The sequence below is a fragment of the Penicillium psychrofluorescens genome, assembly GCF_964197705.1.
Source record: "Penicillium psychrofluorescens genome assembly, chromosome: 4".
In the NCBI taxonomy this organism is placed as follows: domain Eukaryota; kingdom Fungi; phylum Ascomycota; class Eurotiomycetes; order Eurotiales; family Aspergillaceae; genus Penicillium; species Penicillium psychrofluorescens.
This window is the reverse complement of record NC_133442.1, coordinates 1265668-1293274: the sequence shown is the minus strand read 5'-3', so window position 1 is coordinate 1293274 and position 27607 is coordinate 1265668. Positions and strand designations below refer to the sequence as shown.

At 53.2% G+C, this 27607-nt stretch overlaps 9 protein-coding genes across 9 annotated transcripts; 3 read left to right on the top strand and 6 right to left on the bottom strand.

The window, feature by feature from the left end:
- Positions 1-1212: 1212 nt before the first annotated feature.
- PFLUO_LOCUS6216 (Endoglucanase-5) lies at positions 1213-1851 on the top strand (the record flags this gene model as incomplete). Its single annotated transcript, XM_073783738.1, has 1 exon — positions 1213-1851. A coding segment is annotated over one exon (639 nt), but the record flags the coding sequence as incomplete, so codon positions are not given.
- Positions 1852-2173: 322 nt separating this feature from the next.
- Positions 2174-3461, bottom strand: PFLUO_LOCUS6215 (uncharacterized protein; the record flags this gene model as incomplete). Its single annotated transcript, XM_073783737.1, has 4 exons — positions 2174-2247; positions 2308-2543; positions 2617-2801; positions 2871-3461. The coding sequence occupies 4 exons, from the start codon at positions 3459-3461 to the stop codon at positions 2174-2176; spliced, it is 1086 nt and encodes a 361-aa protein (XP_073640262.1).
- Positions 3462-4164: 703 nt separating this feature from the next.
- PFLUO_LOCUS6214 (Platinum sensitivity protein) lies at positions 4165-7308 on the bottom strand (the record flags this gene model as incomplete). Its single annotated transcript, XM_073783736.1, has 8 exons — positions 4165-5162; positions 5220-5387; positions 5443-6243; positions 6298-6624; positions 6703-6752; positions 6816-6897; positions 6962-7058; positions 7195-7308. The coding sequence occupies 8 exons, from the start codon at positions 7306-7308 to the stop codon at positions 4165-4167; spliced, it is 2637 nt and encodes an 878-aa protein (XP_073640261.1).
- A 1089-nt stretch (positions 7309-8397) lies between these two features.
- Positions 8398-9800, top strand: PFLUO_LOCUS6213 (uncharacterized protein; the record flags this gene model as incomplete). The annotated part of the gene is made up of 3 exons (XM_073783735.1): positions 8398-8624; positions 8674-8864; positions 8950-9800. The coding sequence occupies 3 exons, from the start codon at positions 8398-8400 to the stop codon at positions 9798-9800; spliced, it is 1269 nt and encodes a 422-aa protein (XP_073640260.1).
- A 1534-nt stretch (positions 9801-11334) lies between these two features.
- PFLUO_LOCUS6212 (uncharacterized protein) lies at positions 11335-12963 on the bottom strand (the record flags this gene model as incomplete). Its single annotated transcript, XM_073783734.1, has 4 exons — positions 11335-12062; positions 12235-12453; positions 12506-12610; positions 12753-12963. The coding sequence occupies 4 exons, from the start codon at positions 12961-12963 to the stop codon at positions 11335-11337; spliced, it is 1263 nt and encodes a 420-aa protein (XP_073640259.1).
- A 2189-nt stretch (positions 12964-15152) lies between these two features.
- PFLUO_LOCUS6211 (uncharacterized protein) lies at positions 15153-18511 on the top strand (the record flags this gene model as incomplete). Its single annotated transcript, XM_073783732.1, has 4 exons — positions 15153-15672; positions 15728-15799; positions 15855-16073; positions 16125-18511. The coding sequence occupies 4 exons, from the start codon at positions 15153-15155 to the stop codon at positions 18509-18511; spliced, it is 3198 nt and encodes a 1065-aa protein (XP_073640258.1).
- A 2116-nt stretch (positions 18512-20627) lies between these two features.
- Positions 20628-22129, bottom strand: PFLUO_LOCUS6210 (Squalene epoxidase; the record flags this gene model as incomplete). The annotated part of the gene is made up of 2 exons (XM_073783731.1): positions 20628-20896; positions 20962-22129. 2 exons carry the CDS (start codon positions 22127-22129, stop codon positions 20628-20630), a joined length of 1437 nt encoding a protein of 478 aa, XP_073640257.1.
- Positions 22130-22387: 258 nt separating this feature from the next.
- PFLUO_LOCUS6209 (uncharacterized protein) lies at positions 22388-25147 on the bottom strand (the record flags this gene model as incomplete). The annotated part of the gene is made up of 1 exon (XM_073783730.1): positions 22388-25147. One exon carries the CDS (start codon positions 25145-25147, stop codon positions 22388-22390), a length of 2760 nt encoding a protein of 919 aa, XP_073640256.1.
- Positions 25148-25500: 353 nt separating this feature from the next.
- PFLUO_LOCUS6208 (uncharacterized protein) lies at positions 25501-27345 on the bottom strand (the record flags this gene model as incomplete). The annotated part of the gene is made up of 3 exons (XM_073783729.1): positions 25501-25586; positions 25640-27089; positions 27148-27345. 3 exons carry the CDS (start codon positions 27343-27345, stop codon positions 25501-25503), a joined length of 1734 nt encoding a protein of 577 aa, XP_073640255.1.
- Between the last annotated feature and the right edge of the window lie 262 nt (positions 27346-27607).

Below are 27607 nucleotides of genomic sequence, written 5' to 3'. Positions count from 1 at the left end.
ACGCACTTGTAAAGAAAATGATACGGTGGCTAGATAGGATTATTAACGAGAAGAGTACCTGAAAATTCTCTTACTTTCATTAAAATTTGAGTACAGTATCTATACCACAACGCGAAGTGACGGTAAATCGGGCGCCGAAAATGGCTACCTTGGGGGTCATGAATCGACTTCAATGGCGTATTGCTTTATCCTAATTCTAAGTACCGTTGAGGATAAATGCAAGTCCCCCCACCTACTACGTGGCAATTTAGGCTGTGTCGCGATCTATACTTCGGTACTCCTGCCACGCGGGTATCATATTCCCTTGTTTTCTGAAACATACAAGAGAAAAGACTTGAAACAAATTTTCCATTTTCTCTCAGGCAAAGATACCGAACTACAACTCATACAGTTGGCAACAATCTCACAAAAGTGAAACATAAAGTAGTTCTAAATTGTGTAAGATTAATGTCGAATACTTGATTCTGCCCCATATCCAGAAACGATGAGGCTTCTGCAGAGATCCCCGTGCTTAATTTAACACGGACCGCGCTATCCCTAGTGTCCCGCACCTATGTGAAACCAGCCCACACGCAGTCCATCTAGCCGTGCAATTGGACAAACTGTGATATGAAACTTTTCATGTACAGTAGTGGCGTATTTCGCAGCGCTCTGCTCAAAGGATCGGTCGACTTGTAACGGATGTAGAGTCCACTATTTCCTAGTAATCTCCACATTTCCGGCATTTATAGTCGAATGGAAAGGCTAGAGCGACGGTTATGGGTCTCCGGCAAATGCTCTGCGGGTAAGTTATGAAGATACTCTCCCCTTCAGGCTTTAATGAATTTACGCTAATGACATGACTGGGTTAGGTGAGAAAGTTATAAATCCAAGTATTTGTCCGTGAACTGCGCTCCAGAGCAACACATACGTCCAAGGCATTCATTACCCTGGTTATCTAGATCCATCACCCGCTGGATATACAAACATGAAGTCCACAGTATTCCTTCTTCTCCAGCTTACTGCTGCTGCTTCTGCCTACCTGGCCACCACAACTGCAAGTTCTTCCTTCCTGCTGTCGTGAGACAGGAAAGCTGACAGATCCACAGCACTATTACGATGGTCAAGAAGGCGCCTGCGGTTGTGGTACTTCCTCTAGCCTTGACTCTTGGCAAGTAAGTAGCAAAACCTGACCATATTCAATTGCGCCTATCACTAACCCGCCGTGTATAGCTCGGTATCGGCAATGGGGTCTATACAGCGGCAGGCTCGCAGGCCCTATTTGACACGGCCGGCGCGTCCTGGTGTGGTGGAGGCTGTGGCAAGTGCTATAACCTGACATCGACTGGCAGCGCCCCATGCAGCGGCTGTGGAACTGGAGGCGATGCGGGCGAGAGTATCATTGTTATGGTCACCAACCTCTGTCCCAACAACGGCAATGCACAATGGTGCCCTACGGTTGGCGGGACCAACCAATACGGATATAGCTACCATTTTGATATCATGGCTCAGAGTGAGGTGTTTGGGGACAACCCAGTCGTCGACTTTGAGCCGGTGGCCTGTCCCGGCCAGGCCACATCAGACTGGGAAACATGCGTCTGCTATGGGGACACAGCAACCGATGTGACCCCGGAAGGTCTCACTTCTGGTGGGGGACAAAGTGAAACTTCATCAACGTCCTCTACTACTACTACTACTACTACTACTACTACTACTACTACTACCACCACCACTACCACCTCCTCCGGTTCAGGTGCAACTCAGTCCCTCTGGGGTCAATGTGGAGGTGCTGGCTGGACAGGCCTAACCACCTGTGCTTCGGGTGCTACATGTCAGGAGCAAAACTCCTATTACTCTCAGTGCTTGAGTTAGCCAGAAGATTTTCAAATGGGCAATGAAGATCCGTACATATAGCAGAACAAAGTGGGGGGTTAGAGCTCTTGGTCGAGTGGGAAATCAAATCTTCTTCTTTCTTTTTGAATTTCTAGCCATACTGTCTAGGGCCGGTAGGCTTGTGCCAAATGGTATTGGTATTGCGGCTGGATCCGTGTGGACGGGACGGTCACTTTCTACGCAAACGATTAAGTATAAAAGCGCGGACATCATTGATTCTCCGCCTGGCCCACTTCCATCTATCGTTATGTGGATCGGCATCTACTCTCCTAAGCAAAGACACAAAGATCTACTTAGCTCGTCATCTCGCCTCATCTCCAGCTACAATATCCCGTATCATCCCCCCAACCTTGCGAGCCATAACATCATTATGTTCTAGACAAATCAGTACGATCCCATTCCCCTCAGACTCCAGAAGAAAAGGAAGAAACTTACTTAAACAAAAGGCATGCGGCAACCCCTCCTCACAAACCAACATAATCGGCCCCTTCCCTTCTATCTGCCCTCGAAGCGCAATGATCTCGTCTCTCGTCTTCTCTGCGACCCAATGGTCATTGCGCCCGAAATAGAAAACCAGCTTCGTGATTGGCGGGCGTGTGCTGGCAGCGCCCCAGACATCGTCGGTCCATTTGTCTGTTGTTATCGTGCGCATTTCGTCCGCGGCCATGTGTCTAATATTATATAAAATATCAGATTACGGCTTGTGTATGAGATACACCAAGGAAAAGAGGGAGGGATACGTACAGAGCCTGCTGGACGCCAGTGGGACTCTTCAGAAATGCAAACGTCGCGTCTAGCGCATGGTCCGGTGGTGAGTTCATCATGAACCGGATCAAAGATCGCAAGGCCGGGTTGGGCAGGAGGAAATTGAGCAATCTGACGAAGAACCCAACGATGAGGGCGAGTTGGGGGATAAAGGACAGCAGGGTCTGAGATGAAGAGTGTCAGTGATGAAAATGGCCATCGACTAGGGTAGTCAGTCAACAACAAATCCATACCGTCAGTTTGCGTCCAGAAGGCGAATCCGCAATATCCATAACCGTGGGGAAGAGCATCACACCGCCAATAATATCAAACTCGGCCGATTTCGAACCCGAAGTTTCGCGGTGTCGCCTGAGAATCTCCATGGCGATGTATGCACCAACGGAGTGTCCGATCAGAATGACTTTCTGTCTTGGTGGCACAGTAGCAGTAGTATCCGCACTTCGAGTTTGGGAGAGAGTCGTCTTGCTGTTCTCCGTTACCAGGGTGTGGAGTTTGCCATGCACAAAGTGGATTTGGTCTTCAAGTCCGTAGATCTTGGGGTTTGGTTTGTGGTTTTGATCATTGGACGTCTGGATTTCGTCTTCTGGGAGCTCGAATCCACGCAGACTACACCCATAAATCTGGAAAGAGCTTCCTAATTTGCTCCCCTCGGACACTTTGAGCTGGTCTGCGAGCAAGGATAGAAACGAGTGGTAGTAGCTGATCAAGCCTGGGTTTCCTGAGATGAAAAAGATTGTAGTGACGGTGGCGCCTGTTTCGAATGATGATGATGATGGCCCGGCACAGTGTGTGAGGAATGTGTTTGGGGTGACTTGTGACGCCATGGTTTCCTCTGTCTGGAAGATTGCCGCCAGATAGGCGTTCTTTTCGTGCCTTAGATGGATCGAATCAACTGCAGAGACATCCTTTGATCTCAATGAAGTCCTTCACTTCGCTCAATGCGAGGAGAACATCCTTTCCCACATGTCGCTGGCAGTCAAGTGGATGGCGGTGGACGAAGTGAAGTTCCGAGGTCCAAGTGGAGCCCCCACTATCTTTTATCGCTGTACGGCCGTCTTCCACTACGAGCTATGAAAAGATACTGTGGAAAACATCAAGAACACTGAATGCGCAATATGTATTGCAACCAAACTCCTCTCCCAGATCCCACCAAAGCACCCCTCTCCCCACGGTTTCTAAATCCAGAAAGAAAAATCATCACCGCAAAGGCCGATCCCATGCAATGGCCCGGACGCCCGCAGAGCGCAATATACACAATCCCCTCGACACAGGTCCTCGCTGAAGATGTAATGACACAGAAACAGAATTGCATGAGTCGCAATCCAAAATGAGCTGAAAAGAGATTCGCCAAAGAGACTGCAGCACGAGGCAGAAAAGAGACGTTGAAAGATGAACCGCGCTCTGTACCTGGTATCTAGGTCATCAAGAAACACAAAGAGCATGAAGAAGAATCAAAAGCGGCTGCTGCTAGAGGATAAAAAGAAACGCAGAACGCCAGAGGTACTATATGCGAATGCGCTGAACGGATTACCCGCCTTGATCACCGCGGCTGTCTTTGTTCTCCTTCTCGTTGTTCTCGTCGGCAGCTGTTTCTGAATCGGGCGTTTCGCTGTCCACGTTCGATTTCAACGTCGGTCCCAAGTTGATGGCGATTCTCTTGGCCGGCGCGCCGCCCGTGGCATTACCAAGGGTGGCACTCTTATCCCCGGTCGCCACGCTGATGGGCGACCCGTTTTTCCGTCGCAGGCTCCCTGCACTGGAATTGCTGGCTGTGGAACTTCTCCGCTTGGGCCCTGCAGTAAGCTTCATCAATTCATCCTCATCTTCTTCCTCACGACGACGCTTCTCGGCCAGTCGTTCAGGCGCAGGTGGCGTTTGAGTGGTAGACGAGGCGAGAGAGGTGACAGCCTCGGCAGGGACGTCTGCGGCATCCAATGGCTGAGCCGGTTGAGCGTCTTCCGGGTTTGTATCCATAATATCGTCGTCTTCGTCGTCATCTGGGTAGTCAACCAAAGATTTGACGGACGGAGAAGCAGCCCCGTTGGGCGGATGGACGGCAAGGGCTGCGCGAGTGTCCGGAGTCCACTCCTCTTCGTCGTCCGACGTGTTAAAGTATTCTTCTTCGGCCGCATCCATTTCCCTAACGCCTTGCCATCGGCCGCCGTTGAGCGGCATCCTCCGCGACTTGATGTCCTCATCCTGGCGTCTAAGCGGTATCAAGTCGGCCTCAATGCCATATCCTTGCATTTGATCGTATCGGAGAATCAAGTGGTGGAAAGTTTCGACGTAGTTGATGCTCTCAAGCTTCTCGCGGTATTCCTCCACTATATGAATGACAAAGGACTTGCAATTGGAACGCTTGATGTAGTCGAAAAGCTCGAGGCAGGCAGAATTGAGAAGGTTGTCGCGTGGCATGGTTTCGTAGATAATGTCGAGACACAACCCGAAGGCAGGGGTGTGTGTGATGAGAGCTTGCCAGAAGGTGTCCGACACATTGACTAGAGCACGAAAGAATTTGAGGGCAACTGCACAGTATTACGTTAGTGATTATCCATTTAACCACAGAATTCAAGCACTCTCACCGAGTTTTAGGTGTTTTTGAGGGGCTTTGAGGAGCTGGGCAACCCGGGGCGCGAGAGACTCGTTGTGAATCGCATTGCGTGCACGGTATTGTTGTTGACGAACGAAAAAGGTGAGGATCTCAACAAGATGCGAGTAGAGCGTGACTTCTTGGAAAGTCAAGTTATCCACTACAAGGACTCAGGTCAGCTTCCATTTTTTGGAACACACAAGAACACAACCCACGGCTATGACGATTGGCAAGCTCTTTGAGCGGCCGGAAAAGACGTTTGGCAGACTCATCGAAATGTTGTTGGACGAATGTATCGGAAAGAAGATTAGCGGAGCGAGCCTTGAAGTAGTCGGGTCCAGGCCGTCCGAGTGGGTCTTGCATGGGAATCTGAGGATCCAGAAGACTCCTAACCGCCTCAGAAAGTTGGTTCTTGACTCCAAGGTCGGTCTCGGTGTGAAGGAGGTCGATCAGTGTGTCAGTGAGCGGCGTCTTCTTCTCGTTAACGGCCTTGAGCATGTACCCACGCATAATCACCGGATCATGGTCGAGCAAGGCCATCAGAATATCAATACCAGTGGTGCGCATCGCCGGATTCGGGTGTTTCACGGCAAAGGCGATAACGGCGAACAAGCCATAGTTGATGAAGTTGGTGAAGAGGTTAGCGCGCGCCGGGGTCTGCAAGTTCTTTGCGATTGCTGCGCATTGGTGGAGGAACTGCACGGCATCGTCTTTGCGCTTTGTATCCAGGTTTCTCGGATCGAAGACCGCAAAGAGTTCGCGTAAGAACTGTGCATTCGACTGGATATGGTTGACAATCTCCATCTGGTTGAAGAAAATCAAGGAGTTGAGCACGGAGAAGGTCGGGTCGTCTAGGATCCGAGCCAAGACCACATCCTTTAGGTATTGCAAGCGCCAAGTGCTCCGGATCTTCCTACGGATGATGGGGTCCTTGATGGGCACTACTTCTTTGTAACGCGACTGGTCGGCCAGATACTGTCGGTGGTTTGCTTTATGGGTTGGGAATTCGGGATCATCTGCGACATGTTTTAGCACACCGTTTCCACCAGTAAATGAAGCACCACACGTACATTCGAGAGCCCCAACGACTCCCAGAATAACCGGGTCAGCAACCACGGTTTCAATGATGGTGTTGTCGTTGAGAAGAATCAAGGATTTCATGATGTTGCAAAGGCGATGCAAGTCGGCTAGGCTCTCCAGGTCCTCGGCCATGGGCACTAATGGGACAAGTTTGGAGATGTACTCGTCGCGAATGATGAATTTGCAAAGCGCGTCACGGCCGGCCTGCGTCATGCTCGCAGCTCGGACGATCTGTTCTATCTCCGCGAGGTTTCCGAGTTCGGGCGCCGGTAACACAATGGATTGGTAGCTTTCGAGGTCGTCTGATAGGGCATCATCTGGAGAAAGTAGGCCGCACAATTAGCAATGGGGCGCATGGTTGGGCGTTGCGCCGCGATCGATCAGATGAGACTCACCAGCTGCCGCCAGGCTGAGGAGATGTTGTTGGACGGTGTTGACGAAATCCCTAGTATGATGGTTAGTTTGACACTGAATGCGGCCAGGCAGGTTCGTGGACCAGGCGCCTCACCAGATCACCGCGCAACCTTCTGCCTCCTGGAAACTCAGCGCCATATCCGTGCCATTCTGTTCTGTCCAAACGATCAAGGTTTCTGTCGCGTAATACAGTCATCAGCAATCGCTTGTTGCTCCAGAAGTCCGAGGCGGGACACAAACCTTGTTGCTTCTGATAGCCATCATCCTTGGTGATCTTGGTCTCGAGCAGCACCCGGTTGGGCTGATCTTCCGATTCGACGAATATCCGAGGCTCCTCCTGATAAGACAACAATCGGTTAGAGTTCTTGATGTTTACGCCATGCGCGCTGCCAGCCGAGTGACGGCAGCGGTCGATCGGCGCCCAGGGCGTGGTCGCGGAATGCGCGCCGAGCACCGAGAGGGAGACAGCTTACCCCCAATGTCTGCCCCGTGCAGAAACCCGTCCCCCGGTCAAACCAGTCATTATCCCTCAGTTCGTAGACCTTGACCCGTTTGCGACCGTCGGGCGGCTGCAAGTCCAGCGCCATGATCCGGGAGGAAGACAGCCAGGCGCCTCGTCACTCCGGGCCAGCTCGGGGAGAGGTGCGCCGGCGAGGAGGAGAGGCAGGGAGGAAGGCGAAGAGACAACAGTGTCCAGGGTAAGCGAAGAGCGAAAGGGCGGATGGAAGAAAAAAAAAATGGGGGTGGATGGAAGGAATGGAATGCTGATGATGAAATGGCAAAGTCTGCGGAGGGGGATGACGATCGAAGGGAGAGGATGCGCCGGGAGCAGGGATCCACCGCGGCCGGTCTGAGCAGCACTCGGGGCAAAGGTGTCGCAACAGCAATGGAATGGACGAGAGGTCGAGGACAGAAGAGGATGGATGGAGGGGGTGTGGGTGAGTGGAAAGGATCCGAGATGGATAGTGAAGGAGAAGCAGAAGTTGGCCGCAACACGCGACCGAGAAAAGTGGGTTCGGCCAGGCCCCTTGATCAGGTACAGTCAGTAGGGAAGTATAGACCCTCTGTATTTGGGGGCATGCATATACTGGGGAAAGAATAAATATGCTTAAGTGCGAGGTGAATAGGTCATAAATGTCGGTTATTGGATCCCGCATCGAAGCTCCCTGGAACAAATGCTGGTCAGGGGCCTCCACTGTCATCTCGGGCCGAAGAGTCTGTTCAGCGGTGGGACAGCAGCAGGTAGGTCGGTCCCTCACGCAGGCCATCTATACTCCGTCCGCAATAGAGCATGTTCTTCTCACTGCCAGGATCACTACTACTATCACTTCCCTCACCACTATACTGAATTATCATCCTCCCTCCCTCTCTCTCTTTCTTTCTCTCTCTCTCTCTCTCTCTCGATCACTCTGCCACGCCCAGAACTATCAGCACGGACCCTTCCCCACCAGTCCTTATCGGTTCTAGACTTTTTTTCCGTTTCGGATTTTTCTCTTCTTCATCTTCACACACTTACTTCGAAGGTACGAACCATCGACGAGCGACTTCTGGGAGTTTTGCGCTCGATCATACTTAGAAAAGCTCCCTTTGAGCCTGTTCGGTTGGTAGATCCGGCATTCACTTCTTCTTTCTTCATCTTGTTCTTCTCCCCATTGAGCACCCCCGCTTTCGCCAACATGTCCTCCACCGATAAGGGCGCCATCGAGACGTTTGGCGAGGACAACCATGCCAGTTCGTCGTCGCAGTCGCTGCCCAAGGACGGTGTCGACGTGGCTGTGGTTTCCCAGAGCCCTACGCACTCCTCCGAGGAGCAGCTGCCGGCGGCCGATCTGGTTGATGAGCAGAAGAAGGGCTGGCTGGCCTATTTCAAGACCAAGGAGTTCTACATCACCTTGGCTCTGGGGTAAGAAAGATTGACTCTTATGGATAGTCCAAAGCTAACCCCGACGCAGACAACTGCTAGCCATTGCCAATACCTCCACTAGTACCTTCACTACGCTCCTTGGGGTGCAGCATTGGGCAGTCCCCGCTTTCCAGACATTCATGAACTACGTGCTCCTGAACCTGGTCTTCACTTCTTACACGATTTACCGTTACGGCATCAAGGGCTGGCTCCAGTTGGTGTGGCGTGACGGCTGGAAATGTATGTTGCATCATCCCGTCCCCGAGGGTTTGGGCTGCGGGTCGTACATGAAGAACTCGGGCTAACACAGCATTTTTGAGGGCAGATATCATTCTTGCCTTCTGTGACGTGGAGGGTAATTACTTCATTGTGCTGGCATACCAATACACGACCATGCTGAGCGCGCAGCTGATCAACTTCTGGGCCATCGTTGTGGTCGTCATCCTGTCGTTCATCTTCCTGCGCGTGCGCTACCACATCACCCAAGTGCTCGGCATCATCATCTGTATCGGTGGCATGGGCATCCTAATTGGTTCGGACCACATCACCGGAACGAACGGCGGCGACGTGACAAAAGGCAACCAGCTGAAGGGCGACCTGTTCGCGCTCCTCGGCGCCACGTTCTACGGCTTCACCAACACGGGCGAGGAATACTTCGTCAGCACCCGGCCCGTGTACGAGGTGCTGGGCCAGATGTCGTTCTTCGGAATGATAATCAACGGCGTACAGTGTGCGATCTTCGAGCGGGAGTCCTTCCGCAACGCGAACTGGGACGGCAAAGTCGGCGGCTATCTGACCGGGTACACGCTGTGTCTCTTCATGTTCTACTGCCTGGCGCCGCTGCTGTTCCGCTTGTCGTCCGCCGCCTTCTTCAACATCTCCATGCTGACCATGAACTTCTGGGGCGTCTGCATCGGCATCGAGGTCTTCCACTACCATATCCACTGGATGTACCCCATCGCCTTCGTGCTTATTATCGTCGGCCAGCTGATCTATTACCTGGGCCGCAGGGTCCTCGGCGAAGCACGCAAGCCCTGGCTGGGCCGCAACCAGGAGCGCGGTGTTGCCGGCCTCTTCACTGCTAAGAAGAAGATCGAATCTACCGTGCCCGAGGGCGTGAACCCGGTGGACCATGATCCTGAAAGTCCCCCGGCTGCGAACACGAGCTCTGTCTAAGTTGAGCTGCTGGCTCGCTAGTCAGGGACTACTCTCTTGTTTTTCTTGTTCATGATTTTGTTGAATGTGTGAGTTGATTTGACCGTAGAAGTGGGATGATGGACGTTATGGTATATACATGAGACGACGACCACGAACCCCTAGATCTCCTTCTGTACAGATCTTGCTGTGCGCTTGTCACTGTCCTGTGGACCGTGTTCAAGACCAGTAAACCTTGCTTGCTCAGTGTGCGCCTTGGGTGCGTCTTAATTCTTAATTTTGGGGAGATGCGGTTCGATATATATACACGTCGATTATGAGAATGAAATGAAACGTCCTGCGCGTTATTGATTCTAGACGATGCCTACCTATCCATGGACGACGCCTTAAGAAACTCGTCACCTCGTAGCTAGGACAATATAGACCTTCCTTAAAACGATCTCGAGAAAACATCATTCATTAAAAATGAATTACTATGGAACCAGGATCATTAAACAAGTAGTCCGTGAAATATAAACCAACCCCCTCGAACGAGCGTGAGATGCAAAGAAGAGAGGAGAGAGATACATAAAAGCAGAGAAAGAAAGAAATAAAAATAAGAAAAACTCCGAATTTCAACGCACACGGATCCTAACCTATCCATATCAAGGAGAAAAAAAAATATAAGGAAATGCAAAGAAAATGGACACCACACGATGCCAGAAAAAAAAAAAAGAACAACCGAATGACAACAGCAACGAGAAACCAGAAGACTCCAGCTCTTTTTACAATAGTGCCTGGAATAGAGAAACGAAATGCCTGCACGACCCAACAGCCCCCGAAGCAGGTTCTCCGTCGCCGAAATATTAAAAAGAGAGAGTAACCCAGAAACCACACATCCTTTCACCAACCAGCCGTTCTCCTGACGTCGTTCTTATAGACGGACGGTATGTCAGGTCCAAACCAGATAGACGCGCGTCCCAAACAGCCCCCAGCCAAAGAGAAACAATGAACACCCAAAACCAACCATGAAACGACAGGATCAAGGAACTCGACACCCGTCTCAATCAAACACGCAAGCTCACAGAACTGAAGCGCCATGTCCAATCCAAACCCGAAATCCACGCCCATACATAGAGGCACCGCAAGAAGTAGATGATGAAAAGGAAGACTCCAGAGCCCGGAGGAAAGCCGAAAAGGAAATTCGCCGAAGCATTTCACAGAACACAAACACCAAAAAGAAAAAAAAATCAACATCCACGGACACCAAAAAAAGAGGAATAAACAACCCGAATGGACTCCATAGGAAAGAGAATCCCAACAAGTCCCTTTTTCCTCTCCCCACCCAAGCCAGCGTGGATGAAATAAAGACGTAGATTGACAAAAGAAACAGAAAGAACACCGGATCAGGCACAAGATGTTGAGGATCTGTGCCATATATGTACCGTTGCAAGGAAGTAAACTGTATGTCGCCCACAAGAAGCCGGTCGACCTTCCCTGGCCATGGCTTTTTTTTAGAATTGGTCGCAACGCCCACCAGAAAGAAAGCCAGGTCGAATATATTAGGTCAAGGCGTTCAGCCCCACACTGAGGCTTGGACGCCCAAGCCGCTCTTCGAGCCCCAGACGCCACTGCCGTTACTCCAAGCCAAAGCCACGCCGCCGTCCTTGGCACCCTGTGCACCGCTCGAGGCCGGATTAGAAGTGGCCGAGGCGGAAAGCTCGCTAACAGCGCCAGGAGCATCACTGGGGGTGAAGCCGAAGCCAAGAGGGGACGGCAGCGGGGTGGTGGCCCGCTTGTTCAGAGCAGGGTTGGAAACGCCTCCGGGGACAGAGGTTTGTCCCGCAGCAGGGCGGGACCCGATGGGGCCAACAGATCCAATGGCACCGGCAGCCGGCTTGGATGAGGGCTGGCGGGAAGAAGGCGAGTCGGCACCGCCGGGGGACGAGGTCGAGGTCACAGGCTGCTCGCTGCCGAAGCTAGGCGAGGAGGTGCTGTTGGCCCGGTTGGGCGACTGGAAGCCCGAAGGGCCCTCAGCGTTGCCCGCGCCGGTAGGCTGGGGCATGCCAAAGGGGTCCACGCTGCGAGGAGAGGCTCCCCGGACTCCGGCGGAGGAGGGCGTGGCGTCGCCCTGGCTGTCCGTGTTGTCGTCGGAGAGGGTGCCGGGTGGGAAGAAGGCGGGACTTTCATTGCCGTACAGGGCGCGGTGCTGGCGCGCGAGCAGGTCACGACGGCTTTCTTCGCTCACGGCGGCCGGGCTGACAGAGCGATCGGACTTGGCTGCGGACATCTCGGCGAGGAGGCCTTTGAAGAAAACCACGTATTAAAACCCAATGTTCTGAACAGAAAAACGGAGCTCAAACCAGAATATATTATACAATGCCGATGGATACATAGAAAATGTGCAAATAAATGGGGGGAATCTGGCAAAGGTCCAAAAAAAAAAAAGAAAAGAAAAGCAGAGGCTACCACGTACTTCGGTTGTACTGCTGCTCCTGGTGGTAGTTGCGGAGCTCCCGCTCACGCTGTGCTGCCATCCGACGCTTTGCCTGCATCATCTGTTCCACCTCATTTGGGCGACCCTGGTACCGCTGGGAGGCATAAAAGCCCTGGAGATTGCCCGAGGGGGGCATGCGCGAGTTATCGAATTCGCTGATCGAATGGTGGCGCTGGGGGCCGCTCGGGACACGAGGATCTTCTCAAAAACAGTTAGGAAAGACCTGGGGTATTCGTCCAGCGCGACATACCGTAGTCGGGATAGGCCCGGCCCATCATCATGGGCATCGAATCCCGCCGAGGAGCATTCCACAGCTTGCCGCTCTTGACGAGGTTGTCGATCGCACGGTCGATCTCTGCAAAAACATATACTCATCAGCGATCTGCAAGAAAACATGATTCGGGCATGGTTGGCGATCCCAACAGTTCCGCAACGATCCGGTGTACAACTCGTCGGCAAGGAAGCCGAATCGAGCGAAAAGGGAAATGTGTCCATACCATCGAACTGGGAGGAGAAGGCCGGGCTCTCCTCACGCTGAGAGACCGAGCTCGAGCCTGTAGCGCCGGAGGTGTGAGTGTTGACCATGTCTTTGACTCGAGGAGATGGACTCGAAAGCATACCTGACCGCGAGGGCGGCGCTGGTTGTTCCCACGAGACCTGGCGGGACGAAGGCGCCTGCCAACCCTGGGGTTCGTAGTAGGAAGACATGGTCCGGGACCGGGAGCGTCGTCGGGGCGGAGAGACGAGCGGCGAGGATTCAGGGGGGCGGAGAGGAGAAGCCCACGGCGACAATGAAAATCCGTCCGGAGGGCAGCAGGAACCTGTCAACGACCAAAAAGAAACATGAGCGATCGATCCGAGTACGAGACATGAAATGAAAAATCTCCCGAACAGTTGACTCGGTGGGGGAGGGCCTCCGGGCATCCGCGATGGCCTCGGGTAAAGTTGGGTGTCCGTCCACACACACCGGAACACCAGATGCGTGCTGAGAAGGCTTTCCCAGCGACCACTTCATTCAACGGTCCCAGTTGACCCGAGACGCAAACGACACTCCGGAGTGTTTCGTGCGAGCGGGAGAGTTGGAGGAGTGAGGTGCACACTTACGGAGGAGCCAAGATTTTTTTTTTTTTTTGGCTCGGGAAGGAAAACAATCTACCACGAATGAACGAGGCAGGAAGTTCTCGAGTCGACGAAGAGAGAAGGGGCACGAGCGAGAGAACGAGAGAGGGCACGAGGGAAGAGGAGAAAAGAGGGAGGAGTGGAGGGAAATAAAACCAGTCGAAAAGGAGAGAGAGGGTCCGGCCCGTCTGGTGTTTTGGGGCGGGTCAGTCTTTAGTATCAGTATTATGTATTAACTAATAGTGGAGGGGTACAGTAGTAATGATCCGAGTCGCACAGGATTATGTATTCGTCTGTCTCCTGTTCTTTTTCTTGATGTTTTGTTCTTTCTGTTCTCTGCGCCCCGAGTCCCCTCCGGTGAACTGAACAACGTGGTGCCCGGCATCGGGGGCAACCCCGGCCCACACCTCTCCCCACCGGACAGACACTTAGACATTGTCGCCTCTCTGGATGTACGATGATGATCCAGTGCGCATGCAGTCAGCCCGCCAAGGACGCTTGGTCATCGATTGCACGAGCCCCTCGTGGTGGCGGACAGTTGAACTAACGAGAATGAACCAACGACCGTAACTGAACGACTCTTACTAATGCACGAGGACGAGGACAAAGAAGCCGCGAAGGACAGGCTTGACCCGGCGCTAGGACTATACGAGCGAAGTATCGGGTACCTGTCATTCTTTGATCGAGTCCGCCTGGAGAGCAGTACCGGAGGGTACTCCTCAGGTAGAGGACTCCCCAGCAAGTCGAGGCCTCTCTTTGTGGCCAATCGAGGATGTGGCGGTCCGCGTTGACGGCCTGCCCCACTCCTGGCTCTCTATTTCGGCCTTTGACGGCTTTGGGTTGATTTGAGCGGAGTTGACGATAACCTCCATTGCCCACCACGTGACTAGGGTATCGCCCGCACGTGTTGGGTGAAGGATCGCGGGGGCTGAAGACAGGACGATCAAACCGCCGGCTCTTCTGGCCGGAAGAGCAGATAGTTTCGTAGGGATAGGATTACCTGGGTCGGTAGTGATGATATTGTACCTGCATGAATGCACCAGTCGGACAGCCACCGACCGCCAGAGTCGGCCGAAACAAAGAGATCAAGAGCCCGCCCAGAATCATGAATGAGGGATGGAACAGCATCAGAAGACGAGTAGTCGTGGTTGATAACTAGTGAGGTGGTTAGGGGCCACCCTTCTATCTCCATTCTTCTGGTCTGCCCCGACACTCGGTTCATACTCCCTCCCCCTTTACCACCGCCGATCGACACTCCCGAACAATAGCCTGCACCGGATTCTTTTTTTCGCGGGAATTCCTCCTCCTGCTCCTTTCTTCTCGACACTCTGCAACCACACGCCGACTGGGTCGGTCTTCCTCTACCATTGCAATTCCACGACCACTAGCCCGTCAGGCCGACCGACTGGCCTCCCCTCTTCTGTCCCAAACCCGATCTCATCACGCCCCGGGCCGCCTCCAACTCACCACACCTCACCTCACCTTACCTGACCACACCACATCACAACCTCCCGTCCTCCGACACCACAAAGCCCCGATCGACGGACCAGAACTCCCTGTGGACCAACCAGAACGTGTGCAAAGGCACTCCCCGTCCTTCAATTGTGCTGGTGCAGAGGGGCTCTGTTGTTGAGTGGTGCGGTGGTGTGAGAGTCTTCTCGTGTTCGAGTCCTCCGACGGTTGGAAGTTGCTTTATGGTCTCAACCATCGATGGGAAGGCGAAGCGTTCTCACCTACCTGGTGACCTCTCACCCATAGCGTCGGATCCGCCTTCCACGATGGCATGGCCGCCATCCGACGCGTCCGAGATTCCTGCTCGCCCAGCGTTGAATTCACAGCAATCGAGCTCCCTCCCATCCACCCCTTACCAACATGCGCGCAACCTCTCCTTCCACTCCCAGTCGCCCTCCCCCGTCCAGGGCAGTACCTCCCCCCGTTCCACCCACTCCGAATCCGCACACCTGCCCCCCTCCGCCCGAAAACCGCTCGATGGCTGCAAATACGAGACCGCGATGGCCTACTTCCGGAGACGAATGCCATATAGCCTAGGCGCCGAGGTACTCCCGGAGGACAAGGATGCGCTCAAAGAAAAACTCGAGCCCGAAGCGGAGAAGAAGTTGACGGCAGACATTATGGACCTCTACGACGAGTTATTACCCTCGGCGGAGAGTGACGATCGACGCCGGCAGCTCCTTCGCAAGTTGGAAAAGTTGTTCAATGAGCAATGGCCGGGCCACGAGATCAAGGTCCACGTCTTTGGCTCGTCGGGCAACAAGCTCTGCTCCAGTGACTCTGATGGTAAGGTTATCGTGGGCGCAGAGGGAGGGCGGAACAGAAAGGCTGACTCTTACAGTGGATATCTGTATCACCACCGATTACAAGGAGCTCGAACATGTTTGCAAGTTGGCAGAGGTTTTGGCAAAGCGTAAGCTGGAACCCCAAGCGATGATTCGACGACAGGGCTGACATGGGCTGAATAGATGGGATGGAACGAGTGGTTTGTGTGTCGCACGCGAAGGTGCCGATTGTCAAGATTTGGGATCCAGAGCTCAGGCTGGCCTGTGACATGAATGTCAACAACACTCTGGCGTTAGAAAACACCCGCATGATTCGCACCTACGTCGAGGTCGACGAACGGGTACGGCCATTAGCCATGGCCATCAAACATTGGACGAAGAAGCGGATTCTCAACGATGCGGGTAAGCTCAATGCCCTCCCAAGACTTTGCACCAGCTGACCTCAGGATGTAGCGCTTGGGGGCACCCTCAGTTCCTACACTTGGATTTGCTTGATCATCAACTTCCTGCAAACACGAGATCCTCCCATCCTCCCAAGTCTGCAAGCTCGCCCGCACGAGAAAAAAGTCACCCCCGACGGCTTGGTCTGCTCCTTTGACGATGATCTCAAATCTTTGGCCAGCTTTGGACGAAAGAATCAGCTGTCAGTAGGCGCGTTGTTTTACCAATTCTTTCGATACTATGGGCATGAGGTCGAATACCAGGAGAATGTCATTTCGGTGCGGCAAGGCGGCTTGATCTCCAAAGAAGCCAAGGGCTGGAATTTGCTCATGAACAACGGACTCTGTGTGGAGGAGCCGTTCAACACATCAAGAAACTTGGGCAATACGGCCGACGACACTTCATTTCGGGGTCTCCACATTGAACTGCGGAGGGCATTCAAGTCTGCTGTGAAAGGGGATTTGGCAGATTGCTGTCTACAGTATGAATACCCACCAGAAGAAGAGCGGACATGGGAGCGGCCGCCGCCTCAGCCGCGGCCTACACTGACGCCGGCCCTTCCTTCTCGCGGAGGCCGTGGAGGCGGCCGGGGTGGCCGGTATACGAACCAATTCCCTCGCGGAGGGTTCGCGGGTAGCCGTCGGGCCTCCAACACCGCGAACAGAGCCAACTCGTTCCGGCAACCGAATATGCCTTCTGAGCTCTCCATGCAGGCGCAACAGCAGGCCCAGCAGCAGGCCCAGACCTTTTTGCATGATCAGCTTTGGCAACAGATTCAACTGCTTCAAGCCCAGGAGCAAGAACTACGATTGCAGCTGCACAATCAGGCCCTGATTACCGGCCGACCGCCGCCAGTGATTGTCCGGCAGCCGTTTATCCAATTTCCGGTGCCTCAGCAACAGCATGACTATACAGGCGACGAAAACGCGCGGTCAAGATCGGGGACAGTTAACAACCCAGGGCTCACCATGCCCCCCCGACAGATCTACAACCCCACGTATGCCAGCATCAGTGCCTCCAATACTCAAGGCAGCACAACCAACCCTCCCTCGCCATCGGCTGCATCTGTTTTGCCCGAGTTCCGACGTAATCCTCGCCGATCGTCAAATGCAACCGGATCCAGGGCGCACTCCCAACCCGCCCGAGGCCAGAATTCTCCTTCCCTTCAAAATTTCCCACCTCTATACACACTCCCACAGCCACTCGATTCAAAACGACGGCCGCCTCCCGAGTCGTCAGAAGGTGATGGCAGTGGAGAAGATGAGAATGGTCTTCCTCCAAACAGCCTGCCCAGCAACGGGTCCCGCTCAGACTCTATCGACGACAACCAGCCGCAGGGGTTCCAGGGGCTTTATAACTATATCAGCCCTCCGCAGTTGCAGACGTACCAGCAACCCTCTATGTTGCCTTTGTCCTCGCCTATGGGGTTGACATTACCGAATGGGTATACGCCCTATGTTCCGGTGCCTCACGAATATCGGCCAGGGGTCTTTCAAACGGACGCTGTGAACGGGCGTTTTGAGCAGACCCCTACCGCAGGCTCGAAACTGCAGCGCTCTGCTTCACGGCCAACTGCCTCGAGAGATCGGGGTCCTTTGATCGTGGATGGCTCGGTTCCTCCGACCGAACATCGTGCGCCTTATGCGTCGGAGTTGAACGATCCATATGGTGCCGTGAGCCAATATACGTCGACGTCGGATGACCATACCATCAATACGCCTGCCAGCTTTTCCGATTCCTTGTCGCAGGACTTCCAAGATGTCCCATTCGAGATGGAACAGTTGCCTGGGTTCACCCGGCCGTCTGCAGATATTCCCAAGCCGAATGGTATTGTCAATGCCCAAACCAATGGGGCTAACGGGCAGCCGGAGCTTCTTGCCAGCCGACTGCAAAACTACCACTTGTCAAATGCTGAGAAGTTGGCTCAATCACAGACCCAGGCTAAGGCATTGAATTTGGATCGCCAGAAAAACGGATCAGGAGGTGGTGGCAAGGATACAGTCCAGTCGAAGCAACCAGGGGACAAGTCCGCGCAGCACTCAAACGACAACCGCCATCAGACCAATCACTCGAAGCGCCGCCAGAACGGCGTCGAGCTGTCCGAAAAAGTGAATGGTGCGAACCACAAGTCCAAGTCCAACAAGGGCCGCCAGGATGCGTCGCACAATTCGTCCAATACAACGTCTGACTCCAAAGAGCGACATGTCGACCAACATCGAGGGAAGTCTGGTGCTGCGGGTGGATCTGTTAATGGCGTGAACGATTCGAGTCATGGTGGATGGCAGACGACGAAGAAGAAGCACCGCAAAACCGCCAAGTCGTCTCTTGAACCGCGGAACACTGTCAACGGCAATGCGGAACCGCTTCCTGCTGACGAGTCTATGCGAAAGGGTGGCTGAATAAAAGTGTCTGGTTGGTGTTGAACAATGGGCACGTCCATTTTCGTGGCCTCTTCTCACAGGCTGATGTTGACACCCTTTCGGACATGAAGGAACCATTCTGTACACGCCCCGCACGGCTGTCTTTTGTCGATCCATCTCCGGCATTGTTGATGACCTTGAGCAAAGAATCGAATGAGAAGGAAAGAAAGAAAAAAAACTCCCTTGGATCTCGACAAGAGGTAGGACTTGCCGAGACCACATCACACATTTTGGTCCTGGGAACAAGTGAGAGAAAGCTGGCTGGTTCATCTTTTTCTTTTCTTCCTGGAAAAACGAAACTGAAAAACAGCAAGAGTGGGAAAGGAAGACAGATAGCCCTACTATCCATGCATTCATCGTCCATTGCACTCAGTTGACGAACCGATCTTTGTCTCTTTTCCAGCTGTTTGGGTTTCTTCTTGTGTGTCTGTCTGTCTGTCTGTCTGTATGTGTTTGGATGAGAAATGGCTTTAGACGTGGTTTTTGTTTGTTGGGCCCTGTTTCTAATTGAGTGATTCCCTTATGACTTTGCCATCTTCTTTCCCTTTCTTCTTTTTTTTTTCTGTTTCAGTTTCTGTATAAAAAGAGAGGGTGGAAAGAGAGAGAGAACAACAACATTCCCTTTTGCGAATGAGTGTTTCTGCTTTCTATCTTACTTCCTCCCTGCTTCATTCTTCTGCTATCAACTCCCCGAAGAAGTGAGGCCAAAAAAAGAAAGGAAAATCTGGAGGAAAATTGGGTCTGGATATCTTTCTTCGCATTCGGTGTCGGAGTTGCGTTCTGCTTGTCTTATCCTGTCCTGTCCTGTTTGTTCGGCTTTCTTTCTTTCTTTCGCTCTATTTTGCTTTGCTCTGCGCTTGCATCGGAAATTGCGTGCATTGACTGACTGCATGGAGGAATTCGCATGACCAGTTTGTTTCTTTTTTCTTTGTTTTTTGAACTCTTGACTCTTTCTTGCTGCACCTGACATGTCTTGATTTGATCAAATAGTGGATATGAAATGAACATGAACATTCAAATAAAGTGAAACAGGAGGAATAGAAAGACAGCCAGATAGTATAGATTCTTATTTCATATTGTGATGGACTCTTAGTCAAATGGGGAAAGGGAGCCAGAAAAAAGAAAGAGAAAGGAGAAAAGAACTTGCCAGGACCTTGCTTGCACCTTTTATATACCCCCTGATTGCTGGGGCCCTGGTGCTAGACGTGTCGTCATGGTATGGCGCAATTTGAGCCTACCTGCCGTGATGAGTGCGAGTGGGTGGAGTGCCTCGTGCATTGGCTATATTATTGGCGTCATGCGGGGAGTAGATCATATGGCTGTCGGTACTATTGCTTCTAGAAGTTAGAGGATAATAAAATGCCATTGCTCTTTGTTTATATTGGCTGGTATAAACGCGGTAGGCTGCACCGAAGATGCTTGTTTATTTTCCCTTCCCAGTATCATTTACTGCACGTGGGCAGGGCGGATATAATGGATTGTGTGAGAATTAAGATTATAATTGCTCAAGACAAGACCGATGCACTGTGGCATAACAACTAGCAGCGCTTGTTCTAGATAAACATCCCTGCCAAGCGTCGAAACGTCAGTTTTGGCCGGCGCATCACTTGCATCACCACCTACATCACTTGCATGCGCACCCCGGTAAGGCCTGATGACTTTGCATTGGGGCTGGATTTACAGCATTGGAATCCGAATCAGGACTATGTTTATTAACAATATCAATATGTATGACAGATATGACGGTCTGGTATAAAAGTATAGTATAGTACAATTGTGGCACGCACAGAAAAGAGGACAGGTATTCCAGCCCAGCCTAGCCACTCAAGAGACTCGTTGCTTTCATGTCAATGGAACTAGGAGTGGGATATAACCACACCGAGTGAAATGCAGGTACAGGCGCGAAAGATGCAGGGAATAATATAGCTTCCGCTGAGAAAACAGGATGGCAAAAAAGGGGGACAGCAATGGAATCAAACCATGTCAGCCTGCGACGAAGGGGAGGAGGAGGGCAGAATATCCCAAAAAAAAAAAAAGGTACCCGAAAACTCCCGGCTCGAAAGCATTTTCGTTTTTCTTTCAGGGTTGCATTGCATCAACTCCAGATCTCGGCCCATATGAATGGGAAGATAACCACGCACGCGGTCCAAAAGACCATTATGGACTGGTATGGAAAGAGGATGAGGTGCGTCCAAGGGGTTTCGCGGAGCAGAACCCAGATGGAGAGGAAGGCGACGGAGAAGAAGTGGGTGAAAAGGACCATGGGCTGCTTGATCAGGCCTGCGAGGAGTCCGACAGGGCCGTCAACCGGTCCGATTTGGAAGTAGCGGAAGCAGCCCCGTTGGAGGGCTTTGAGGTTTTGGTCTACAATAGAGATGATGTCAGATCAGCGGCATGAAAAATGAGTCTGGAAGAGGATGGACACGTACCGTCGGCGGCGAAAAGCATGTATAGCGCCTGGGCGAGGATGTTGATGACGGAGGATGAGTTCTTTCTCGTCCAGTGGAAGGTGGATAATTGCCTGAGAACAAGGCTTGTGTCTGATAAACTGGGCACGCGCTCGGGGCTGAGCAGCTCGCGGATAACACAGACGTCATTGAGTGCGACTGTCATCCCGCCTCCCGTCAAGGGATGGCGCATATTAAGAGCATCGCCGAGGATCATCAAGCCGGGGGTTTTGTTCGTGGCGGCGGGGAGGAAGGAGTTGGGCATCGAGCGCAACTGGCCCTTTTCTAGCGCGTCCAGAAACGCGGTCTGAACGGATTCCGGCAGTGTGGGCAAGACCGTATTGCGGAGGTGGCCCTTGACGCCACCGTTCTTCACCGAGGCCGAGGGCAGGTTCTCGGGGATGTCGACGAGGATGCGGGTTTCGTGCGAACCGATCTGGTACATCAGGACCGGCGCATGATCGCTGAGGAGCACATGACCGTAGTAGGGGCTCGGGAGTTGCGCATCGATCATCTCCAGGCCCCAGAACTTGGAGCGAAACTTGGGTGCGTGCGGGTGGTGGACTTTGCGGAATTTCGAAGCGTACCCGTCGGCGACCACGGTGAGCTGAGCGAAATAGCAGTCCTTTATCTCCTGCTCCTTGCGTATGCACTCGACGCCCAGCACCTGGCCCGTATGCGTCGAGGTCACCAGCGCTGTGGCCTTGGCCTCGACCACGGAGACGTTGGGACAGGCCAGCGCGGCTTCGCGTAGCTTCATCACGAAGCGACCATGGTGGAACGTCCACCCCTCAGGCGCGGGCTCCGACGGCGCCAATTTGGGGTAGTCCAGGACCACAGGCTCTTCAAAGTACGAGATATAGTAGCCCTTGACAGGGATCGCGTCGATCCCGTCGAGACAATCCCGCAGTCCCAACTTTTCCAGCGCCTGCACTCCGCCGGGTTGCAGCAGCTCGCCCACGATGCGATCGGGTTCTTTCATGGATGCCTCTAGTAGAACCACGTTTCGGCCTTGTCGTCCCAGGGTGACGGCCAGCGCGGAGCCCAGGATTCCAGCACCGATAATCACGACATCGGATTCATGGTGGTCGAGGCGGGATTTCTCGAGGCGGGATTTCTCGGGGGTGGCGTGGCCATTGAGGGAGGACATGGTGGAAGTAGGTGTCGCGGAGTAGGTAAATTAAGGGAATCGGAAGCGCAGGGACATGGTAGGGTCTGTATGGCGTGGTAGTTGTTTAAGAGAGAAAAAAAAAAGTGTTGAGTGAGTGAACTAAAGAGTTAGGGGTGGCATGACATGTGAACTCTCCGCCTAGCCCAGTCTGCACGCTACCGTGTAGCGCCCATCCCGGTTCCTACATCTATAGATCCTAGAACACAATTCGGTCCCTGACTGGTTTGGATATCAAGATTATATACATTCAGCCGAGGCCGACTCCGTTGACTCCAGGTCAATGCGCTCGTAATGCTGCTTCTCCGGCAGCCGGTTGATTCGCGGGCTCGTCGTTTGGGACTCCTGCCACACGCGCTCGAGCGTCTCGAGCGGCATGAACGTCCGTCCAAGCACGCCCTCCAGCTCGATCTCTTCATCAAACTCCTGGATGATCTGCTCGACACACATATTCGGGGCCCGCACCAACTTCTCGAAGTTGTCCGCCGTGTGTGGCTGCAAGCGACCCTTCCGTTTTGTTTGTGGATTGACATGGAAACTCAACCAATACTGGTCTCTGGTCGCTTTTTTCTGCAGCACATCTAGCAGCACTGAGAGCTTGCGTAGTGTCGACGCGGTCTCGGGGGCGACGCTCTCGTCAGCCGGGAGCTTGTCTTCCAGTAAGGGCAGGAGGAGGCGACATTCGGCGACAAAGTCGGCATTTTGATGCACCTTCGGCCGCGACAACCCAGTCATGATGCACCACCAGACCCCCTTGAGATTGCCAGTGGTGGCGTAGGCCCGCGCAAGCATTTTGAGGAGCACCCCGTTGAAGCCGAGATGCAGGCGCCACTGGGACATGTAGTATGCCGTCAGCACATCGATGGCGAGTTCTGGCTTGCCGTTTACAATCAGTTGCTGAGAGAGGGCAGACACGACGTGACATTTGAGGTGCAGTTTGGGCGTGTCGCAGCACAGTCGGAGGAATTCAAACACGGCCATCTTGAAAAGGACCCCTTCGATGTACGGGTCGGCGTCGACCTTCAAGATTCGTTGCAAGAAAATGGATGTAAAGACTTTGTTGTGATGGCGCATGCCATGGTAGGTTTGTTCCTTTTTGATAAAGTCTTGGGCCTCCAAGAGACCCTCCGAGCCCTTGTCGAGAATCAACGCAACGGCGACCAGCTTGGTATGAATCGGGGCGAATTTAGTGAATCCCTCGTCGTGAGCTTCCTGAAAGTCTCTCCATGCGGACCCGAAATTGCCTGAATGGATGTGATGCTCTAGTTTCGTTTCCAGGGGCACGTAGTGGTTGCTGCTCTTCGAAGCAGCTACCAGATCTTCCATTGTCTTTCCATAGCTCATCTCGGCCCGTGTATGGATCGGCATGAGTTTGTTGCGGTCCTGAGAACTCAAGATCGAATCGACCCCGAGAATACGACGGGAGGTGGCGGCCTTTCCATGTCGGTCCTTCGCCGCCTGCATCATTCGCCAAAATCCCACCGGGGAACCTTCCATGGCGTTCTGGCGCACCCTCATAATGTTCATGAATTCCTCTTCATTGATTTGTGCCCTCCACTCGCGCTCCCGGGCCATGGTACTGACCTCCACGATCATGTCTTCTGTGCCTTTCTCAAGCAACGCCTCGAGGATGTGTCGGTATAGGACCTTGTCTGGCGAGAGACTAAACTCCTCGATGCCCGTCATGAGAAACTCCATGATTTGGGACCCCGTGTGAACCGGCCAGTATTCCAAAAAGACGCGGTCGAACACAATCGTGAAATCCCTCTTATCCTGGGTAAACCCAAGCCGGTGCATCTCACGCAAGGAGAGCATGACGCCCTCCCAATCGCAGTCCAGAGCTTTGCTGTAAGCGAGTAGACCCAACGCTCGACATCCAGGCTGGACCCCGTGCTTCTCAGACATCTCTTTCAACAAGGCCACCACATCTTCCTGCCTCCCGCATTCGACGCAGGCTCTGATGACCGGGTTGAACAGCTTTTCCGTCGGCTTCCGCTCAATTTCAGACAGAACCTGGATCAGATCTCGGAATTGATTGGTGACCAGCTCCAGGCTCCTGGTTTTCCTCCACAGGCCGTCAAGATATGCCCCGCATAACCCACAGTCACGGTCGTGCCTGATGCTGCGGAAGAAAAACCATTTCGCTGCAGTCAACCGCTTCGATTCAATGAGACACCGGAGCACGATTTCCATCAAATGGGGCGGGACCGTAAGCCCCTTTTTGTACTTGTCATAGATAAATGCGGCGGATTCGACATGACCTTCCTTCGCGAGCAAATGTATCATTGTCGCCCAGACTTCCGATGTCACCTCGGTCACAGTGGAAATCCGGTTGAAAAGTCTCCGAGCTATGAAGATGTTGCCCTTCATGCAGTTGGCAGCAAATAAGAAATATGCCGTCTCCCGTACCTTGTCAGAGATGGGTTCATTCTCAGGGACTTTCTTTAAGAACTCATAGGCAGCCTCGATTTCCTGGTTATCCTTGATCAGACCGCGAATTGTTTGCTCGAGAGGAGACCGTGCGGATTCTTCGGGGCCGGCACGGCGGGCTTTGGCAACGGTCTTCTTCGCCCAATTGATGCTTGCCAAGGGAGCAGGCGCCGGGGAAGATACATCGACTTGGACATTTTCGCGAATCAAAGCCTGGATATCCGCGTCCGAAATAGACGCTTCACCCTTAACCCGTGGGTCGGGGTTCTTCTTAGGCTTGTCTTTCAAGGAACCCAGTCCCATGAATTCGCCTGCCTCAGCAGAGCCCATCAGATCCGCCAGTCGTCGTGCTGCGGCGGTCGCATCGTAGTTCGGGACGGAGGAGTGCAGAAGGCGTTTATTCTCGATAATCTGTTCGGCCACACCGATTCGGCAGTAGACGTCGTAGTTGATCGCTGAAATGGCACACACACTGCCCACTGCTGAGCCAGTGAAGGCTAACCGACGAAGTGCGCGGAGGGCATTGCGTGAGGGGACAGCAGCGGTCCCCTTCGAGGTGGTCGCAAACATTGGGGTTAAGGATTGCGCACCGCCAAGTGCGGCCGGGTGGTTATTGGGCGTGCATCAACGTTGGGAATCAATTGTGCAGGAAGGAAAAGAGAAAGGATCGGAGAAGAGTAAAATCTTCCCTTACTTGAGATTCGAATGGGGAGGGAGTTGGACAGCTTAGGGAGTTCGGAGGAAATAAGAAGCGCAGCTTTTTTGCGGAAGGAAGGAAGTTGGGCCGGAAGCAAAACTGCGCTCGGTGCTTGTGTCGCCCACCGTATAACTCTCGATCTACGCGACTCAATCGAAATTGTAAATATAGCAAGGTTCGTGTATTCTGATTTATATTTTATTTAGACGGCAGCATTCAATCCAAATTAATTCACCAAAAGCTGATCTTGTTCGTCTTCTCCCTCCTCATTTGCCTCACGCAGGCCAGAGGTAGGCTCGTCCTCCAGGGACACTGATGCAGCGTTAGTTGACTCTTCCCAAGGTTAACGACACAGGCAGACATACCGTGCGGCCGAATTAAGAAACTCAGGCCTAGTGCAAGCCCAAAAACGGAGGCAAGACAGACAAATACCGTCTGGGGAAACGTAGCGACGGTCAAACTATAGATTAGATTGAAGACAGTCGGTGCGACGACGCGGGCCAGGGCATGCAAAAGGCCAGTGGCACCCAGCATCTGACCGATCCGCTCGTGGGGAACATGCTTGGTGAGCGATGACTGCAGCATAGGCGATCCCATGCCACCCAAAGACGCGATGATGCCCGATAGGATCATGACAGAGGGATGTTTCGACAACGCATACCCGACGTAGCCCAAGATATCGAAGACAAGCGACGAGCGAATCACCACCACGTCCATCATGTCAGATCCACGAACACGGCCGTCGTCCGGCGACGAGGTGCGGAAGAAATAGGCTAAAGTGGGGAAGACCACGAGGAGCGTGCCGACGCGGACAACATTGACGATGGACACAAACAGGCTGGACTGCACGTTGCCCCAGTGGAACATGTATTCCGCGTAGATAATGATGACTTGAACTGTGCCCATGGCAACGCCAAAGGCGGCTGTGTCGATAGCCGCCAGCAGGATAATGTTGCGGCGCAGCGCAGGGCTGGCGCCTCGGCGGTTGGGGAACAAAACACTCGGTCGTCCTACGGCAGGCAGAAGGATGGAGAGAGGGGTGATGAGGTTCATCGGGTTCAGAACGCGCCATGACCACGACGAGCTGGTATCGTCTGCAGACTTCCTGCGGTGTTTCTCGCGCGCAACTCCCTGTCGCTCCTTTGAGAGAGACTCGGGAACGACAAAGAAGACGCCCAGCAAGAACAGCGCATGGAACGACAACGCAAGGTAAAATACCAACAACGGACCTCCGGTCTTTTTGATCACTATTGCTGCGAGGGTGGGCCCAACCGCAATACCGAAGAAGAGGGCGCCCTGGAAGAAGCCGAATGCTACATTTCGCCGATCTGGCGACGTGCAGTCAGAGGCGTATGAATTCAGCAGGGCCATTGCAGTGGTAAAGGATCCTCCCAATCCGTCAAATACGGCACCAACGAGCATCCAGTTGACCGACATCTGATCGGGCCAAGTAGCCACCATCACGGTGATTGATTCGTTCAAGACAGAGCCGAATGCGCACAACGTAATGACTTTAGTGCGACCATAGCGATCTGACAAGTGACCCATTCGCGGGCTCACGAGAGCAGAAAGAATTCCCGCGATAAGATTGATGTAGAGTTGGAACCGGGCGACCAGCGACTGAACCTCGGGGACGCGACAGTAGGGATTTTCGTCTCCGGAGAGGACAGGGAGGTAGGTAAAACTCGGGTCTTGAGCCGCTCGCTCGGACAAGTAATCGCGACAAAGCAGGGTCAGGATCAAGTTGATCTTGGGTACGGCGATTCCGCCGAAACCGAGCGTGAAGAGGAGGATGAACGGGAATAGCCAAAAGATCTGTCGATGACGCCGTTACTATTGGGGTAGTGACTACGGAGGGAAACAAATCACTCACACTCGGTTCTCTGAACCCTTTCCACGACCACCGGCTGCCGGTCTCGCGAGATTGCTCAGCATCTGGTTCGTCCTCCGCGGTGCCTGGTAACAAAGTCCTCGCCCAGCTGAGGCACGTCCGGCGGCAGCGACACGACTGCTGCGCCTGTCGCTGCGTGTCGGCCTCCGCCTCGGCCTCAAAAAGCTGCTCATTCTCCATGGTCAATGATCATGGGCGCTGGGCATGGGGGTAGCAGGAAGGAATAGTCGCGATGCCAAGGTCGATGCCGGATGATTTGTAATGGGCGGGAAGAGCGCGGGGTCCAGTTTCAACAAACGGTAGGGAAATAACACACGGTTGAATCAGAATTCCCCCTACATCATCGAACAGGGATGCGATGATAAGCAGAGAGAGGTCGGAGGAGGAATGGCCGATAAAACCGGTTGTTGAGCTGATAAGGCGCTTACATCCGAGCTCCGAA